The sequence below is a fragment of the Mauremys mutica genome, chromosome 1, assembly GCF_020497125.1.
Source record: "Mauremys mutica isolate MM-2020 ecotype Southern chromosome 1, ASM2049712v1, whole genome shotgun sequence".
NCBI lineage: Eukaryota > Metazoa > Chordata > Testudines > Geoemydidae > Mauremys > Mauremys mutica.
In genome coordinates, this window is record NC_059072.1 from 31,644,911 (window position 1) to 31,664,362 (window position 19,452).

At 50.7% G+C, this 19,452-nt stretch overlaps 1 protein-coding gene across 1 annotated transcript in view; it reads right to left on the reverse strand.

The window, feature by feature from the left end:
• Positions 1–19,452, reverse strand: part of CELSR1 (cadherin EGF LAG seven-pass G-type receptor 1) — a 280,607-nt gene that overhangs the window by 19,703 nt on the left and 241,452 nt on the right. The window contains exons 23-24 of the mRNA XM_044984920.1: positions 18,432–18,558; positions 15,661–15,861 (exon numbers count right to left, since the gene is read on the reverse strand). Coding sequence (XP_044840855.1) covers positions 15,661–15,861; positions 18,432–18,558 — 328 coding nt within the window. The remainder of the gene's footprint in view (positions 1–15,660; positions 15,862–18,431; positions 18,559–19,452) is intronic.

The window sequence follows — 19,452 nt, forward strand, 5'->3', positions numbered from 1 at the left end:
TTGGGGGGTAGATGTAAACTGGAGGGTGTAGCCCCGGGAGATGGTGTTGAGGAACCATCGGTCTGAGGTCAGCCATGACCACTCCAGGAGAAAAGCACACAACCAGTTGGAGAAGGGACATTTTATTGCAGGTGGATCCCTGGTATAAACTGGTAAGTCGCCCCTGGGCATCCCATCAAAACTTTCCCGCCTGCTTACCCTTAGAGGGCCCAGGCTGGGGCCCAGGCTGGGATTGCCTTTGCGGGCGCTTTTTATAGTCCCTTGACTTTTTATAAGGGGCCTCATATCTAGAGTGGGTGGCCTGACTGGGAGTCTGCTGCACTTTGAACTTGGTCCTGGCCAGGGACTGTGATGAGTGGTGGCATCAGGAGTGATGCCGACCGTGAGATCGTGATCCCGGCATAAAGGAGCGGGAGTATCGGCGATCGATGCCTGGGGCTGCAGGAGCGGTGCCGTGGCGGGGACCTCGAGCAAGATGAAGAACAGGAACGGCATCAATGCCCATACCGCAAGGGGCTACAGTAGCTTCTCAGAGACAACGACCTCCGGTGCTGTCTGTCCTGGTCTTCACGGGGCACGCTCTCCTCACGAGGTCTACGTTCCCTCAAGGCGAAGCGGTGCCTGGAACTCCTGCCATTGGTACCCAGACAGACAACCTGGTGGGGGATGACGGGGACCAGCGCAGACTGTGCACGGGCCGGTCACTGAGTGGGGAATGGCGTTGGGAACCTTCCCTCAACCATGTTTGGTACCATCCAGGCAGCAACTGCGGGGGTCCGAGCGGTGGCTTGCCTCTGGACTGGGAAGCTGACGACGACGGTGCTACCGGTACCGGCAAAGACATAATGTCTCGAGCTGCCTGCAGGGTCTCTGGCGAGGAGGGCACCTGAATGTGGCCACTGGCGTTCAGGGAGGCCGGCTCGAAGTGGGCTGGGCTACTCTGCTTAACTTGAGGCAGAGGCCGTGAAGCCGATGGGGACCGAGAGCTGCCCAACACGGGTCTACTCTCTCCCCCAGTCTTGCTCGGGTGCCTTGGCGGAGAAGACCTGTTTTTCGCCTTTTTTGAGTGTCCCGTGGATGGGGAGTGGTGCCGACTGGTGGATGGCACTGTTGGGTCACCGTGCACCAACGATGCGGTGCTCGGTGCTGACTCGGAGCGGCGCAGCGGTGTTGGGGTCAGGGCCAACTCCATCAAAATGGCTCAGAACTGAATGTCCTGCTCTTTCTTGGTCCGAGGTTTGAAGGGTCTGCTAATCCTGCAGCGATTGCTGAGGTTGGTTTCCCCCAGACAGCATAAACAGTCCGTGTGCAGATCACTCATGGGCATAGGCCATTTGCAAGTGTCACACGACTTAAAGCCCAGGGCATGCCCCGACCCGGGCACACTTAACTAAATCTAACTAAAACTACTTTTCTTTTTCAAACTGCAGGCACTACTAACTATGAACTAACAGCGTCCACGAGGGAAAGCGACAGCCGAGCTGGAGCAGAGCCGTTCTGAAGCACCTTCACTAACGGCAGGAAGGAACTGAGGAGGGGGGAGTGCACCATGGCGGCACCACTCCAGGGGTTGTTAGGGGCGCTCCCCTACGGGTACTGCTAAGGGAAAAACTTCCGGCACCGGTGCACGTGGCGAGCATGCACATCTACTGTGCAATACACATGAGCAATCACTTGAAAATGAACAGCATTTTTTGCAGAAGCAAGGCATGGAGTGTCCACTACTTTTAATAGTTTAAGATTCACAAAACCAAGATGGAAGCCAAGAGGAAAAAAGTTTCTTAGCAAGGCTGCTGATTGCAGCCTCTGACTTTTGGCTCCATTTCACACTCAGAGGGATCATACAGATCACCCCCGTGACTATGTAATACATACACAATGGCAGAGTCAGATGGATTCAACAAAACAGGCTTAGCTGCCACATGAACATAACCACAGATGGCACGTTAGGGCTTTATGGGGCTGACGGATCCCTACTCTTATGCCAATCTACAACTAAAAGCTCCCAAGACATCTACATAGGTTCTACATATACTTCCCTAATAACCATAGGGCCTAAGATCCTTCTAATGGTGCCCTAAGTGATGTGGCTAACATCTGCCATGTGAAGTTTATTCTCTCTCACACCCTCTCCCCAGGGGGAGGATTGCGTGTGCAGTGGACTGTTTTGTTTTGGTAGGGCTTTGTTATGGTTCTGTTTTTTTTTAATGTGCATGCTGTTGTGCGTTTATACCAGAGCAGTCTAGGTTGAAGACATGTGCCTTGCACAGGAGTGAAAGGTGATGAGGTTTGTGATGGTTCTGAGTTCCTGTGGGAGATCATCCCTCAGTCTTGAGGTATGTCTACACTACCCGCCGGATCAGCAGGTAGCGATCTATCTATTGGGGATCGATTTATCGCATGTAGTGTAGATGTGATGAATCGATCCCGGATTGCTCTCCCATCGACTGCTGAACTCCAGCAGTGTGAGAGGCGGAAGCAAAGTCGACGGGGGAGCCGCGGCCGTCAATTCAGCGCCGCAAGGACGTGAAGTAAGTGTAGACCAGGCCTTGGACTGGACCCTGAGAAAGCTCTGCCCCTGCACTAATGAGCTTTACCCATGTGGTAGAAAGTTCCATTATGCCTGAGGAATGCAGTTACTGGCCACAGTCTTCATCCCAGATCCCAGTGCAATCTATGTACTTGTAAAAGTAAGTCTTACCTCTCTCTGAGGCACTGTCTTCTCAGTTAAAGGTACATAAGCTTAATAAGTAGAAGAAGGAAAAAATACCCCATGCAAGAGCTTGCATTAGATTAATGCACCACTAAAAAACCACTTAGGCCTAAAGTGAATTTCTCCCAAAGGACTTTGGATATCATAGTTAATTTTCCAATGGTGTAACAATTGGGGTCTATGCATGTCTACCCCAATTGCAAGTTCAATTTTTGGAAGGTGGGTGAAAGTTTATAGAATGAATAACAACTCATTGGGGAAGTCTAGGTTGGATATTAGGAAAAACTTTTTCACTAGGAGGGTGGTGAAGCACTGGAATGGGTTACCTAGGGAGGTGGTGGAATCTCCTTCCTTAGAGGTTTTTAAGGTCAGGCTTGACGAAGCCCTGGCTGGGATGATTTAGTTGGGGATTGGTCCTGCTTTGACCAGGGGGTTGGACTAGATGACCTCCTGAGGTCCCTTCCAACCCTGATATTCTATAATTCATAATGAATGCTGACAGAAAGGGTATTAAGTATAAACTAAAAAGGGCTACTGATCTGACCCAATGACTATACTAAGGGTCATAGTTTGAAACTGAGATATTGGTAATTAGGCTAATTGGTGGGGCAGATAATGAGGAGATGGTCTATTCCACCCATCACAGCCTTTTCTGACCCCTTAAAAAAAAGACTTCAAAGAACAAAAATATGGACGTTTGGGGGATTCCCTTGGGACTGGCTAATAGGCCGCTGCTTCACTCCTGAGACTCTGCCCATTGTTGGTGAACCTCAAGGATCTTTGGAGACATCCAGACCCTCAACAGGGCAGTGAAGATGCCTGACCTTCACCAGCAATGACCACAGATTGATACATGTGAGATTTAGCTCTGTTCAACCTAAGAAGGACTCATGAAAGTAAGAGATCTGCCAAGACTAGCCAGATGATGTTAGCCAAGTAAGCCCCAGAGCAACATCCATCATGAATGAGCTGCTAATCCAGAGCATGCATCAATGACCGACCAGCCGCCTTGATCCTGTGAATTTACAGAAAGCTGTATTTCCCCCCACCTTTACTGTCCTATCTCTCCTCCCCCTTTTTTCTGACTGTTTGGCCAAAGGGAAATAATCATAAGAACCCAGAGCTGAGTTAAAAATCCAACAACAGAACTAACACCTTTTTCCCTACTAAGAAAGAGTGTTTGATAATACAAGGGACTCTACCCGATATCCTCTGAAAAGTTTTGATTAAGATTGGTTTGCATAACCACTCAATTTTAATTTCAAAACCTTTATTCTTTGTTTTGGATTCTTTCTGTTCTGTACATCACAATCAATACATTTTCGGATCCTGGCATGACCTTTCTAACTTGTTTGCCATGGGTCTCAGTAGGCCGAAGTCTCTGTACTGAGAACCCTGAAGCATATCTAACTGTTCATGTTGAATAGTGACAGGGTCATGGTAACACTTTTGACTCTCTCTTTGACCCCTCACATCAAATTCCATCAAATTTAATACACCAAGGACTGCTGAAAGTTTAGCCTTCAAAAGAAAAAGCTTTAGCTATATTAACAGAGGTGTGGTTCTTTATGCTTCCATTGGCACATATCTGTGCAGGCTGCAGCACTGAAACTCTGCCTTTTTCAGGTAAGGAACAGAGAAAATAAATCATTGTCTGTCTATCAATAGTCCGCGGGGGATTAAAAAGCTCTCCCTCAAATGTGATTGTTCGTTTACAGAAACCCATAAAAGCCAGGCCCAGTGCCAGCCCCTTAGTATTATTTGTGCTCCAACATTCTTTTTCTTTTTATGTTCATCAGTGCATGACTCGTTAGACAACTCTCATTCCACACAGACAGATGAATAATTGCCTCAAACACACATAGCTTACAGTTCTCCCTGCTTCTTAAATTGACTGGGGAGGTTGCAAGGAGTGGCCTTACATGATATAAAATGTATTCTCTAACTTAAAAAGACTTTTTAAGATGGCTTATGGTTAAGGCTGTTACAGTAAATTATAGTAACTGAATCACGGAGAGGAAAATGAAAAGGGTGGGCATGTCCCTGACACAATGGACATTGCAGTATGAAAATACCAGGAAGTAATACTGATGGTATTAACAATGCTTCTGAAGCTAAAAATGAGCTAGTCTACTCTTTTTATATCAATTTAACTTGGCACTTAGTTTACAAAAACTAACTGTAAATGAGGGGGGTTTCTAGTGGGGTCCTTCAGGGATCTGTTTTTGGCCCACTGCTGTTCAATATCTGTATCACTGATCTAGAAGAAAATATAAAAACATTGCTAGTAAAATTTGTAGATGACACAAAAATTGGTGGAGTGGTAAATAATGATAGAGAAAGGCCAGTTATACAGACCGATCTGGATCACTTGGGTAAGGGGCTTATCTGAGCAACATGCATTATAATACAGCCAAATGCAAGGTCACACTTCTAGGAATAAAGACTGTAGGTCACACTTGTAATGGGAGACAAGAATGCAGTGATGCTGGAAAGGACTTGGCAGTAATGGAAGATAACCAACTGAACATGAATTCCCAGTGTGATGCCGTAATAAGAAGGCTAACACAATTCTTGGATGTATAAACCAGGAAATATGAAGTAGGAGGAGGGAAGTCATATTACCTCTGTATATGATATTAGTGATATCACTATTAGAATAGCATGTCCAGCTCTGGCATCCACACTTTAAAAAGGGATGTTGAAAAACTGTAAAGGATTCAGTAAAGAGCTACAAGAATTATTTGAGGTCTGAGAAAACATGCCTTATATAGCGAGAAACTCAATAAGCTCAATCTATTTTGTTTATCCAAAAGAAGGGTAAGAAGTGACTTGATCATGATCTGGAAGCATCTAAAGGAGGAAGAGATTGCTGACAGTAGATACCGCTTTAATTTAGCAGAAAATGCATAATAAGATGCAATTGCTGGATGCTGAAACTAGACAAATTTATACTAGGTGCAAATTTTTAATGGCAAGAGTACATTGTAATCACTTACTTAGATATCAGAGGGGTAGCCATGTTAGTCTGGATCTGTAAAAGCAGCAAAGAGTCCTGTGGCACCTTATAGACTAACAGAAGTTTTGGAGCATGAGATTTCGTGGGTGAATACCCACTTGACATGCATCTGACGAAGTGGGTATTCACCCACGAAAGCTCATGCTCCAAAAAAGACGGTTACTCACCTGTAGTAACTGGTGTTCTTCGAGATGTGTTGCTCCTATCCATTCCATTGTAGGTGCGTGCGCCGCGCGTGCCCGGTTCTTCGGAACATTTTTAGCCTAGCAACTCCGGCGGGCCGGCTGGCACCCCCTGGAGTGGCGCCGCCACGGCGCCTGTTATATACCCCAGCCGGCCCGTCCGCTCCTCAGTTCCTTCTTGCCGGCTATTCCGACAGTGGGGAAGGAGGGCGGGTCTGGAATGGATAGGAGCAACACATCTCGAAGAACACCAGTTACTACAGGTGAGTAACCGTCTTTTCTTCTTCGAGTGATTGCTCCTATGCATTCCATTGTAGGTGATTCCCAAGCCTTACCTAGGCGGTGGGGTCGGAATGAGACGTGGCGGAGTACAACACCGCAGAGCCGAAGGCTGCGTCGTCTCGAGACTGCTGTACCAACGCGTAGTGGGAGGCGAAGGTGTGGACAGAAGACCAGGTGGCCGCTCTACAGATGTCCTGGACGGGGACGTGTGCCAGGAAAGCGGCCGATGAGGCATGTGCCCTCGTCGAGTGCGCGGTGAGTCGGCACGGGGGAACGCGAGCAAGCTCGTAGCACGTTCTAATGCAGGATGTCACCCAGGAAGAAATCCGCTGCGAGGAAACTGGCTTGCCTTTCATGCGGTCAGCGATTGCCACAAACAGCTGGGTCGAGTGCCGGAAGGGCTTTGTCCGGTCAATGTAGAAAGCGAGCGCTCTACGAACGTCGAGGGTATGGAGCTGCTGTTCCCGAGGCGAGGCATGCGGCTTCGGGAAGAAGACCGGGAGGAAGATGTCCTGGTTGAGATGGAAGGCCGACACCACTTTGGGGAGGAAGGCCGGGTGCGGTCGGAGCTGCACCTTATCCCCGTGAAAGACGGTATACGGGGGAGTCGCCGTCAGGGCGCGGAGCTCTGAGACCCGTCTGGCGGATGTAATCGCCACGAGGAAGGCCGTCTTATAGGTAAGATGGAGCAGAGAGCACGAGGCCAGGGGCTCGAAGGGTGGTCCCATCAGGCGGGCGAGAACTAGGTTCAGGTCCCAAGTCGGAGCGGGCGGACGCACCTGCGGGAAGAGACGGTCTAACCCTTTAAGGAAGCGGGCTACCATTGGGTTGGAGAAGAGAGAGCGGCCTTCTATCACAGGCAGGAATGCTGACAGCGCTGCCAGGTGCACCCTCAAGGAGGAGATTGCGAGACCTTGACCTTTCAGGTACCAGAGGTAATCGAGGACGGTCTGGATGGGGGCCGAGAACGGGTTGAGGCCTCGTTGGTCGCACCAGAGTGCGAAGCGTTTCCACTTAGCGAGGTAAGTAGCCCGTGTCGAGGGTTTCCTGCTTTCCAGCAGAACTCGTTGCACCGCTGCCGAGCAACCCCTCTCTGCGTCGGTCAACCACTCAGGAACCAAGCTGTGAGATGCAGCGACCGCAGGTTCGGGTGACAAAGCCTGCCGAGGTCCTGAGAGATGAGGTCCGGCCATAACGGTAGGGGAATGGGATTCTGAATGGAGAGCTCGAGGAGCAGGGTGAACCAGTGCTGCCTCGGCCAGGCCGGAGCGACGAGTATGACGCGGGCCCTGTCCCTCCGCAGCTTGAGGAGAACTCGGTGGACAAGCGGGAACGGGGGGAACGCGTATAGGAGGGGACCCGTCCAGGGCAGGAGGAACGCATCGGAGATGGAGTCCGGAGCTCGACCCTGGTACGAGCAGAACCTGTGGCACTTTCTGTTGGTCCTGGAGGCAAAGAGGTCTATCTGGGGAAATCCCCACCTCTGGAAGATGGTGTGAGCCACGTCGGGGCGAAGCGACCACTCGTGAGAGGCGAAGGACCTGCTTAGACGGTCGGCCAGCGTGTTCTGCACTCCTGGTAGAAAGAACGCTTCGAGGCGAATCGAGTGGGTTACGCAGAGGTCCCATAGGAGCATTGCCTCCTTGCACAGCGGGGAGGATCGGGCCCCGCCCTGCTTGTTGACATAAAACATGGCCGCCGTGTTGTCCGTGTATACCGCTACGCAGCGGTCCCGGAGGTGTGGAAGAAAGGCGAGACAAGCGAGGCGGATCGCTCTCAGCTCCCGGACGTTGATATGGAGGGAGAGCTCCTGGGCCGACCAGAGACCCTGGGTGTGGAGGTCTCCCAGGTGGGCCCCCCATCCGAGCGCCGAAGCGTCTGTTGTCAGGGTGACCGACGGGCGAGGGGGGCGGAAGAGAACCCCTGCGCAGACTATCTCCGGATGCAGCCACCAGCTGAGCGACTGTAGAGTGGGGTGCGGGACCGTGACCAGTAGATCTATAGGGTCGCGGTGGGGGCGGTATACTGATGCCAGCCACATCTGGAACGGACGAAGCCTGAGTCTTGCGTTTGCGGTCACAAAGGTGCACGCTGCCATGTGACCCAGCAGGCGGAGGCAGGACCTCACCGTCGTGGAAGGGAAGGCCTGCAGGGCTCGGATTAGTGAGACCATCGTCTCGTGCCGAGGGCGAGGGAGGCAGGCTCTGGCGAGGTTGGAGTCGAGGACCGCTCCTATGAACTCGAGGCGCTGCGCCGGAACTAACTGGGACTTCTCGGCGTTGACCAGAAGGCCGAGGGACCGAAACAGTTGCAGTATTTCGGACACCTGAGCTGTCACCAACTCTTGCGAGCGACCCCGGATCAGCCAGTCGTCGAGATATGGGTATACGTGGATCGCGCGACGACGGAGGGCTGCGGCCACGACTGCCATGCACTTGGTGAATACCCTCGGGGCCGTGGAGAGGCCGAAGGGTAACACCGCGAATTGGTAGTGGGACTCATTGACCATGAAGCGCAGGTAGCGTCTGTCGGGGGGGGGTAAATAGCCACATGAAAGTACGCATCCTTCATGTCGAGGGCGGCAAACCAGTCTCCCGGATCCAAGGAAGGGATAATAGACCCCAAGGTTACCATGTGAAACTTGAGCTTGCATAGGTACTTGTTGAGCTCCCGGAGATCTAAGATGGGACGAAGACCTCCTTTCGCCTTGGGGATGAGGAAATATCTGGAGTAGAATCCCCTGCCCCGCCTGCTTGGAGGCACCTCCTCGATGGCACCCACGCTCAACAGAGACTGGACCTCCTGTAGGAGGACTTGCTCGTGAGAGGGGTCCCTGAAGAGGGACGGGGAAGGTGGGTGGGAGGGAGGGGGCGAAATAAAGCGTAGGCGGTAGCCGTGCTGGACGGTGCTGAGGACCCAGCTGTCCGATGTTATAGCAGACCATGCCGGAAGGAAGCGGGAAAGGCGATTCGAGAACAAAAGGGATGGATCCTGGGGGGAGAGTGGTGGGCGTCCCTCGGGCGTCCCATCAAAAGGCCGGCTTCTGAGTCTGTGGAGCTTTCGACGAGCCCTGGGCCTGGTTGCGCCGCCCCCCTGACGGTCTACGGCGGAAGGGGGCCGTGCGTCGATTGTTAAAAGGCCTAGTTCTGGACTGGTGGAAAGGTCGGTAGGGCTGGTGACGGAAGGAACGTCTCTGCGTGGCCGGCATGTGCATGCCCAGCGTCCGTATTGCAATCCTCCCGGTTTTGAGGGTTTGAATTCTGGCGTCCGTTTTCTCCGAAAACAAGCCCTGCATATCAAACGGGAGGTCCTGGAGGGTGTACTGGACCTCAGGTGGGAGGGTGGAAGACTGCAACCACGCAATGCGGCGCATCGTGATGCCGGATGCCACCGTTCTAGCCCCCGAGTCCGCTGCGTCCACGGCCGCTTTTATTAGGGTTCTGGATGTTAATTTGCCCTCTTCCAGCAGCGCCGAAAATTCGGGCCGCGAGTCCTGCGGGGTCAGCTCCTTAAATTTTGTGAGGCACCCCAAAATATTAAACGCGTATCTGGATAAGAGGGCCATTTGGTTAGCTATGCGGAGCTGAAGACCCCCCGCCGAATAAATCTTTCGCCCCAATAAGTCCATGCGCCGGGCCTCTTTGGACTTAGGCGCGGCGGCCGGTTGTCCGTGACGCTCGCGGTCGTTGACTGACTGGACCACGAGAGAATCGGGGGTGGGGTGTATGTATAAGTATTCGTACCCCTTAGGCGGGACAGAATACTTTCGTTCGACGCCCCGCGCTGTGGGAGCGACGGAGGACGGTGACTGCCAGATGGTGGCGTTGTTTTTGTGTATGGTGCGGATAAAGGGGAGCGCCACTCGGACGGGGGCGTCATCCCCCACCACATCCGTAATCGGGTCTTCGACCTCTTGGACCTCCTCGATTGGCAAATTAATGGCTTTTGCCACCCTGCGGAGCAGGTCCTGGTGTGCCCTGAGGTCAATAGGTGGGGGCCCTGATGGCGCCGCTCCTGCCACCCCCTCATCGGGAGATGAGGATGAGGATTGTCCCGGCAGAGCGTCTTGCTGTTGCTGCTCCGCTCCCTGGTGATCTGGCGGCGTCGAGTCGTGCCCGACAAGTGGGCCGTGGGCCTCGGCTGGTGTAGGTGGAGACGGGGGGGGTCTGCTGACGGTAGCCACTGGCGCAGACCTTGTCGAGCCTGGCTGCCTAGGTGGCGGGGGAGGCCCCTGCTCATATTGAGCCCAGGGTACCCAATGCCCCCAATACTGGGGTCCCTGGTCCGGTGGCAGTGACCCTGCTCTAAAGTCCACCGCACTGCTCCGATGGGAGGCAACGGAGGGCTCCCTGGACGGCCAGGGTGGGGCCGTGGCGGCGCCTGGGCGGGAATCCAACGGCGGCGTTAGACGAGCTTCCGGTGCCGAAAGGTGGTGCCGGACGGCACGGGAGGCAAGCGGCGAGCGGGACCTTTGCTCCGCGCGGTGCCGGGAGTGGGACCGACGGCGTCGGGAACTGGATCTCCGGTGCCGAGAAGGGGATCGGCGGCCCCGCGAGGTCGATCTGCGTCGGCGGGAGTTCGAGCGGCGGTGCCGGGAGCTCGAGCGGCGGTGCCGGGAGCTCGACCGGTGGCGCCGGGGACCGGACCTTGATCGCGATCTGCGACGCCTGGACCGGCTACGGGAGTCCCGATGATGGTCACGGTGCCTGGACACGGACCTGCTGCGGTACCGGTGACTTCTCGACCGGGACCTGGAGCGCCGCCGGGAGTACGACCGGTCGCGTGATCGAGAGCGGTGTCGGGGCAGTGATCGGTGCCGAGACACTGAGCGGCGTCGCGATGGTGATCGCCGGCCGGCTGGAGAGGCGTGCGGCGGTGACCGTCTGCGCGAGGGGGACCGGGACCGAGTCCGGATCCTGGAGTCGCTGTCGTCTCGGGAGCCCGGGGATGGAGGGCGAATCATCGCCAGCTTGCCGAGGGACTTCAGTGTCCGCACCGGTGGTGCCGGTGGCTGATGCGACGGCGCCGTCGTCAGGTCAATCGGCTCCCTCGCCGTTGCGAACGCCTCCGGCGTCGACGGCATCCGCAGCTCCTCCTCGGTGGGTACCGGGGAGCTGGGCGGCGCCGGACTCAACGGGCCTTGCCGCGCCGGAGTCAACGGCCCGGTGCACTTAACGTGCACTGCCTCAGCCTGCACCGTTTGCTGCGGCGGCGGCTGGGCTAACGGCTTCCGCTGGTGTTTCGCGGTGGCCGTCTTCGGCGCCTTGTGCTTCCTCCCCGGGGAGAGGGAGCGGCGCCGGGTCTTCGGTGCCGGTTTGGTACCGGAGCGGCCCGGTGCTGCTGGTGCGCTGCTCGTCGAGGGCGGCTTCGGCGCCGCTGGAGCTGGCGCCGGAGGCTGGACCGCCGACTCCATCAGCAGGTGCTTTAACCGTGAGTCCCGCTCCTTCCTCGTACGAGGCTTAAAGGCCACACAGATGGGGCACTTCTCTGGTCTGTGCGACTCCCCGAGGCAGCGGAGGCAGGAGTCGTGCGGGTCGCTGACCGGCATGGGCCGCTGGCAAGCCGCGCAGGGCTTGAATCCCGGTGCTCCGGGCATAAGCCCGCACCGGGGCGGAAGAAGAGGGGTAAGCCCTCTAATTCCCTAAGTATTATACTACACTATACTATACTATACAACTAACTATATAACTAGAAAACTAAGAAATTCAACAACTATGCACAACTATCTACAGAAAAGGTACGGAGAATGCTAAGGCTGTGGAGGCACAAGAGCACTCCACTGTTCCTACTAGCCGTCACGGGCGGAAAGAAGGAACTGAGGAGCGGACGGGCCGGCTGGGGTATATAACAGGCGCCGTGGCGGCGCCACTCCAGGGGGCGCCAGCCGGCCCGCCGGAGTTGCTAGGCTAAAAATGTTCCGAAGAACCGGGCACGCGCAGCGCGCGCACCTACAATGGAATGCATAGGAGCAATCACTCGAAGAAGAACTTCTGTTAGTCTATAAGGTGCCACAGTACACTTACTTAGGCCTGGTCTACACTACGTGTTTAAACCGAATTTAGCAGCGTTAAACCGATTTAATCCTGCACCCGTCCACACAATGAGGCCCTTTATATCGATATATAGGGCTCTTTAAACTGGTTTCTGTACTCCTCCCCGATGAGAGGAGTAGCGCTGAAATCAGTATTGCCATGTCGGATTAGGGTTAGTGTGGCCGCAAATTGACGGTATTGGCCTCCGGGCGGTATCCCACAGTGCACCATTGTGACCGCTCTGGAAAGCAATCTGAACTCGGATGCACTGGCCAGGTAGACAGGAAAAGCCCCGCGAACTTTTGAATTTCATTTCCTGTTTCCCCAGCGTGGAGCTCTGATCAGCACGGGAGGCAATGCAGTCCCAAATCCAAAAAGAGCTCCAGCATGGACCGTACGGGAGATACTGGATCTGATTGCTGTATGGGGAGACAACTCTGTTGTATCAGAGCTCCGTTACAGAAGACGAAATGACAAAGCATTTGAAAAAATCTCCAGGCTATGATAGACAGAGGCCACAGCAGGGACTCAGCACAGTGCTGCGTGAGAAGCGTAACGGAAAGCCAAAGAATCAAATGGATGCTCATGGAGGGAGGGAGGGGGTACTGAGGACTCCAGCTATCCCACAGTCCCCGCAGTCTCTGAAAAGCATTTGCATTCTTGGCTGGGCTCCAAATGCCTGAAGGGTCAAAAATATTTTCCCGGGTGTTTCAGGGTGTATGTCATCAATTTACACCCTCCCCCGCCCCCAAAAGAAAAGGGAAAAAAATTGTTTCTCGCCTTTTTTCAATGTCACCCTATGTCTACTGCATGCTGCTGGTAGATGGGGTGCTGCGGCGCTAAACAGCAGCATCCTCTCCCCTCCCCTCCCCGGTGGCAGACGGTACGGTACAAAAGGACTGGTATCCGTCCTCGTCATCATCCTGTGAGTGCTCCTGGCTGGCCTCGGTGAGGTCGGCCGGGGGCGCCTGGGTAAAAATAGGAATGACTCCTGGTCATTCCCAGCAGATGGTGCAGAACGGCTGGTAACCGTCCTCATCATAGCAACTGGGGGCTGAGCTCCATCAGCCCTCCCCCCCCCCCCCCGATGTCTAAAGAAAAGATTCTGTACTGCCTGGACTATCATAGCAGCGGGATGCTGGTCTCCCCCCCCCCGCACTTTAATGTCCTGCCTGGACTATCATAGCAGCTGGAGGCTTCCTCCCCCTGATTTTATCTCACTAAAAAGTCAGTGTTTCTTATGCCTGCATTCTTTATTACTTCATCACACAAATGTGGGGACACTGCCACGGTAGCCCAGGAGGGTTGGGGGAGGAGGGAAGCAACGGGTGGGGTTGTTGCAGGGGCACCCCCTAGAATGGCATGCAGCTCATCATTTCTGTGGGATCTCTGGGGCTCTGACAAGGAGCGGCTGTGCTCTCTGGTTCTCTAGTACACTTGCCCCATATTCTAGACTGGACTGACTCTATTTTTAGACAAAACATTGGAAGGGAATGACCCCCGGGGAGTCATTCCCATTTTTGCCTATGCACCCCCGGCCGACCTCAGCGAGGCCAGCCAGGAGAACCCATGATAGCAGCAGACAGTACAGAACAACTGATAACCGTCATCTCATCGCCAATTTACAATGGCAGACAGTGCAATATGACTGGTAACCGTCTCTGGTATCTTGCAAAGGCAAATGAATGCTACTGTCAGCAGCATCCAGTACACATACAGTGACAGTGACAAAAGGCAAAACGGGCTCCATGATTGCCATGCTATGGCGTCTGCCAGGGCAATCCAGGGAAAAAGGGCACGAAATGATTGTCTGCCTTTGCTTTCCCGGAGGAAGGATTGAGTGACGACATTTACCCAGAATCACCCGCGACACTGTTTTTGCATTGGGATCTCAACCCAGAATTCCAATGGGCAGGGGAGATTGCAGGAACTATGGGATAGCTACGGGATATCTACCCACAGTGCAACGCTCCGGAAATTGATGCTAGCCTCGGTACATGGACGCACACCGCCGAATTAATGTGCTTAGTGTGGCTGCGTGCACTTGACTTTATACAATCTGTTTTACAAAACCGGTTTATGTAAAATTGGAATAATCCCATAGTGTAGACATACCCTTAGAGACATGATAGAGAATCTACCACCTGAAGTCTTTAAATCAAGACCACGTATCTTTCTAAAATATATGCTCTGGTCCCAACAGAAGTTATGGGCTTGATGCAGAAGGTACTGGATTAAGCTCATTGGCATGTATTATGCAAGAGGTCAGACTAGATGATCACAATGGACCCTTCTAATCTTAAAATCTACATGTCTTTTGTACTTCTCTCCCCTTGGACAATGAAAAATCAATGCAATCAGCTTCACTTGTGTTTATAGCTAGCTTCTCTCTCAAGTTACTTATCTGGGATTTAGAGTAAAGGCTGTTTAAAAAGATATGTTTCCAACAGAACTTTCAAATAATATTTGCGGAACATTTCTAATGGTCTTAATTGTAAAAGCCTGTTTGTATGATTTTATATTCTTTTCACTGCAACTCCATGCCCCATCTGTATGTTGGCTGTTTATGCAGACTACTAGTTCTCTGGTCCAGGAACCTTGCCTTCTGCCTGTCTGCACTGAACCCAGTACACTTTGGATGCCATTAATAAATAATAATAATTGCTACATAAAAATGGCTACAAATGAGGCACTGATTATAAAACATGAAAATGTCACGTATATTGTATTTCCCCCATTCACAGTTTTAATCCAGGTTGTGTCTCCTCATGCACACTGGCCACTGCAGGAGAAGCCTGTACTAAGCTATAAAAATATTAATGCTGTTCCAAAGCCAGAAACCACTGTGAATGGAGAAAACAGTGCTAGGCAATGGGTTTCCCTGTGGTGCCAGGAGGTAGCAAGCTCCCTGTGCCAGGCAATTGGCTTCTCCAGCATGACCGGTGTCAGCATGGGACATGGACACTGCTCCAGCATAGCACAGGTGCTTGGTGACATGCCTTTCTGCACTAGGAACTTCTGTGTGGACTTGTAAAGGAGTCTGTTCTGCACAGTACTGAAGCGATAAAGTGAGGCAGAACATTATCAGGCACAATGAAAGGAGGAAATCAGTATGTTCAGGGTTCAATTCTTATGTCACATTTGCCCTTTGGGGGGCAGTTTTCATTTGTTAAGTGGGGGAAAAACATACATTGGGATGGTCTATCTAATGGGACTACTATTCATCCCAGTGAGTGGTGTATAAAAAGCTGTAAGCTTCATACTAATGAAACCATAGTGCTGCCTCCAGCCCCCCTGAAAAAGGAAAAAGAAAAAGTGAAATAGATAACAAATGATCAAAACTTCGGTGTGAACACTCTATTTACAGCTTTACACAAAGCTTCAGTAATTGAACGGCAGCTGGTATCCCAAAAGCACTGAACTGTCTCTTACCGGGTTTTCTGTCTGGTTGATTCCAATAAGAAAGACCAATTCCGAGAAGAAAAGGGCAGCCACCAGGTTTTTGTGAATGCTGTGCAGGTTTGAACGCAGTGTTCGGATCAGAACTAGCAGTATGAAGGTCATCAGCAAAGCCACCAGTGAGATGGATACAGTCGTGTAAGTTACTATCTTCAGAGGAAGCACCTCGCCATTCTGTGGAGTGACAGATTAAAAACATCTCTGTGAAGGTTTCCTTCTAATTATGTTTTTTTGTCTGATGTGATTCCTTAGGGAAAAAAAAATCTAACCTTTACCTAATATCCAGCCAGCAGATTTACTACAGAACAGATGGAAGTGGGGACAGTGGGGACTCAACCTCTTGAGCATGAAGAAAATGTATCATAAGCCCTTTTAAAAGTCAGGTAAACTTAACTCACTCTGGGGATTAAAAATACAAAACCACCATTCAGTGAATTTCAAACTACCGAACCAGTTTTACTTTTGTCCTGATTTACAGCTTCCTGAAGAAAATCAGTGTTAACAGGAAATCACTTTGTGCCAAGCAAGAACCCCTCAAGATAGTAAATTAAAAACTAACTCTTTTAAAATTGAAATTTTCACAAGATCTGTACTGTAGGTTTTCAATTGACAAGTGTTGTTTTGTGCACTGTGGAGAATACTGATGTGAATCTGGCTTCTGGATTTAAGTAAAACCTATGCTTAACTATAGATAACTACAGTACAATCATATTTAGAAAGATAAACATGAGTCTCTACTTTTATGACACTGTAACTTCTTAGGTGGGAACTGAGAATTTTCATGAGCTTTGCATTAGTGGTTAGTTTGTCACATTTGACTCTCTGTGGAGGAAAGCAAAACAAGGCCGTCTTTATGTCCAAACCTTGCTTAGCTTCCTCCCGTAAGTATTGCCAGCAAACAAACAAAGCAAACAATTGGAACCAGGACATTACATTTCATAGATGGCATTTCACCCAGAAAGATTGCAAGGGTTTTAACTAACTTTAACCGAGATGATCTTTTGTGCTGGGGAGAGGGCTCACAAATCTGCATGGAAAAATATGAGTCCCTATGGAGAGGGGGAAAAGGCTAACAAGATGCTCCCTCCCTCCAGCCATTTTCCCCTGCTCCAAAGATCAACATGGCCTCCAGACTGACCAGGAGTAGGCAGGCATTAGACAGCACACACTCTTTAATTGAGCGGCAGTAACTCTGTGGCTCCCCTCTGCACTCACAGAATGCAGCAGGACGTCATCACCAGTGACAGTGGACTGCCAGTCTTGCTCTGCTGCTATGGCTTGGGGAGGGGGAGGCATGATGGGGTGGGGCGTGGATGTAGGGCAATACAGAGTGGGTACTCAGGGTTGAGAGCAAGGATCCAAATAATCACAAGACCTCCATTGCCTTTTTGGGCCCTGTTGTCTGCCTGCCCTGGACCCTATCTGCTCCACAGACTGTGTGGGGAGAGTTACAGACACTGAAGTTTCAGTGGACCTGTTAAGTTCATGCATTTGTTTGTTCCCATTTATGTATTTCTGGATGAGTGGAGCATGTGTACATTTCTACATAAGGACCACTCACATATCTATAAAGCGCAGCCACCTGTGGTGTGGGAAGAAGTCTTCATCCTTATCATAGAATATCAGGGTTGGAAGGGACCTCAGGAGGTCATCTAGTCCAACCCCCTGCTCAAAGCAGGACCAATCCCCAACTAAATCATCCCAGACAGGGCTTTGTCAAGCCTGACCTTAAAAACCTCTAAGGAAGGAGATTCCACCACCTCCCTAGGTAATCTATTCCAATGCTTCACCACCCTCCTAGTGAAAAAGTTTTTCCTAATATCCAACCTAAACCTCCCTCACTGCAACTTGAGACCATTACTCCTTGTTCTGTCATCTGCCACCACTGAGAACAATCTAGATCCATCCTCTTTAGAAACCCCTTTCAGGTAGTTGAAAGCAGCTATCAAATCTCCCCCTCATTCTTCTTTTCTACAGACTAAACAATCCCAGTTCCCTCTGCCTCTCCTCATAAATCATGTGCTCCAGACCCCTAATCATTTTTGTTGCCCTCCGCTGGACTCTTTCCAATTTTTCCACATCCTTCTTGTAGTGTGGGGCCCAAAACTGGACAAAGTACTCCAGATGAGGCCTCACCAATGTAGAATGAAGGGGAATGATCACGTCCCTCGATCTGCTGGCAATGCCCCTACTTATACAGCCCAAAATGCCGCTAGCCTTCTTGGCAACAAGGGCACACTTATGAGACTGATTAAAGCAAAAAAAAACCATGTCTCATAGTGAGACACTCAAGGAGCTCAATCTATTTGGCTTAACAAAGTGAAGATTAAGGGGTGACTTGATCACGTCTATACGTATCTACATGGGGAACAAATATTTGATATCAGGCTCTTTAGTCTATCAGACCATGGTATAACAAGACCCAAAGCAGCCTTTTCTGAACTGAGAAGGAACCTGCACCCACTGCCCCCACCCCACAGCATTCTAATTTGTGGTCTTCTGGATTAATTTTTAGTCCAGAACAACATTTTTATTACCATGTAATAAACTCAATGAGAATATGGATGTATGCCTCACTGCAGCAGCACTGGCAGGCACCACAAGAATACATTTCTGACATGCTGTTGGCTTTGTTTGCAGGAGAGCAAAGAAGGAATTAACCAGTTGGGGGAAAGCTCTTAAATCACACCTGAGGCCCCTTAAAAACACCTTAGCCCGGCAGCTGCATGAGTGTGGCCACTCACCTCTCGTTTTGAAATGTCCATTAGCACTGCAAAGCTGGTCATGTGATTGCACTGGCAAGAAACATGGCTCTGGTTTCTGGAAAAAAGCTCACACCCTTTGGAGGACCAGCCTCCAGTCCCACCAACTCTGTTGAATGAAGAAAGCACAAGTAAAATGATAAACTTTTATTGTTCTAGAGCATCCCTACATGACCACTTCCTCCTTTCACACCTCACCCCATCAATGATATTAATCACTAATGCAGCTCTCAGTTTCAGACTACTGGGGACAGCATCCTAGACAAAGATGAACATTGGCAGCCTTCAGTGCATTAATTTATTGGGACACTATCACTCTGAAATCTAGTCAGTTTCAAAAGCTGAGTCAGAAATGGTTTCAGATATAACATGCATCCCCAAGTCCCACTGCCCAGTTTTTGTGGCAAAACAAAGTGATGTCACTTGTGCAAAGTAAACAAAATTTCTCAGTCATCTTAGGTATTGTTTCACCTATGATTGTTACAAGTATTTTCAAACAGAAGTGTGAGATTTTAAACTGTGTTCTTTTAAAATCAGATTGGAGAAAATATGACAAAACACATTACAGAGAACAATATTCTATATCGAGGGATATCCTGCATCAGCACCAGAGAGGATCAGATAACCCAACAAGGCTTTCTCATTCCACCAGGTGTAACTCCTCTGACTTCAGGGATGAATTTGTCCTGAAACCTATTACTCTATTCTGTAAAAATTATGAACAACAAATATTGTTGCATTCATTTCAAAGGCTTCTAGTTAGATATTTTAACTGTTTTTTCCATTTGGCAATATAATATTTTACCTGTGTTTTTAAGATAACTAGCCCCTTGAAACATAGCTTACTTAAAATTCTTTTGTTACAAGAAATTATAAAGCCAATGAACAAAGTTGGTTTTTAACAGCAACTGTGAAGAATAAGCCACAAAACAGACTACAGTACCAATGAAGTAGTCAGCAACAAAAGAGGCAAAATATCAAACTATTTAAAACTATTGAATTA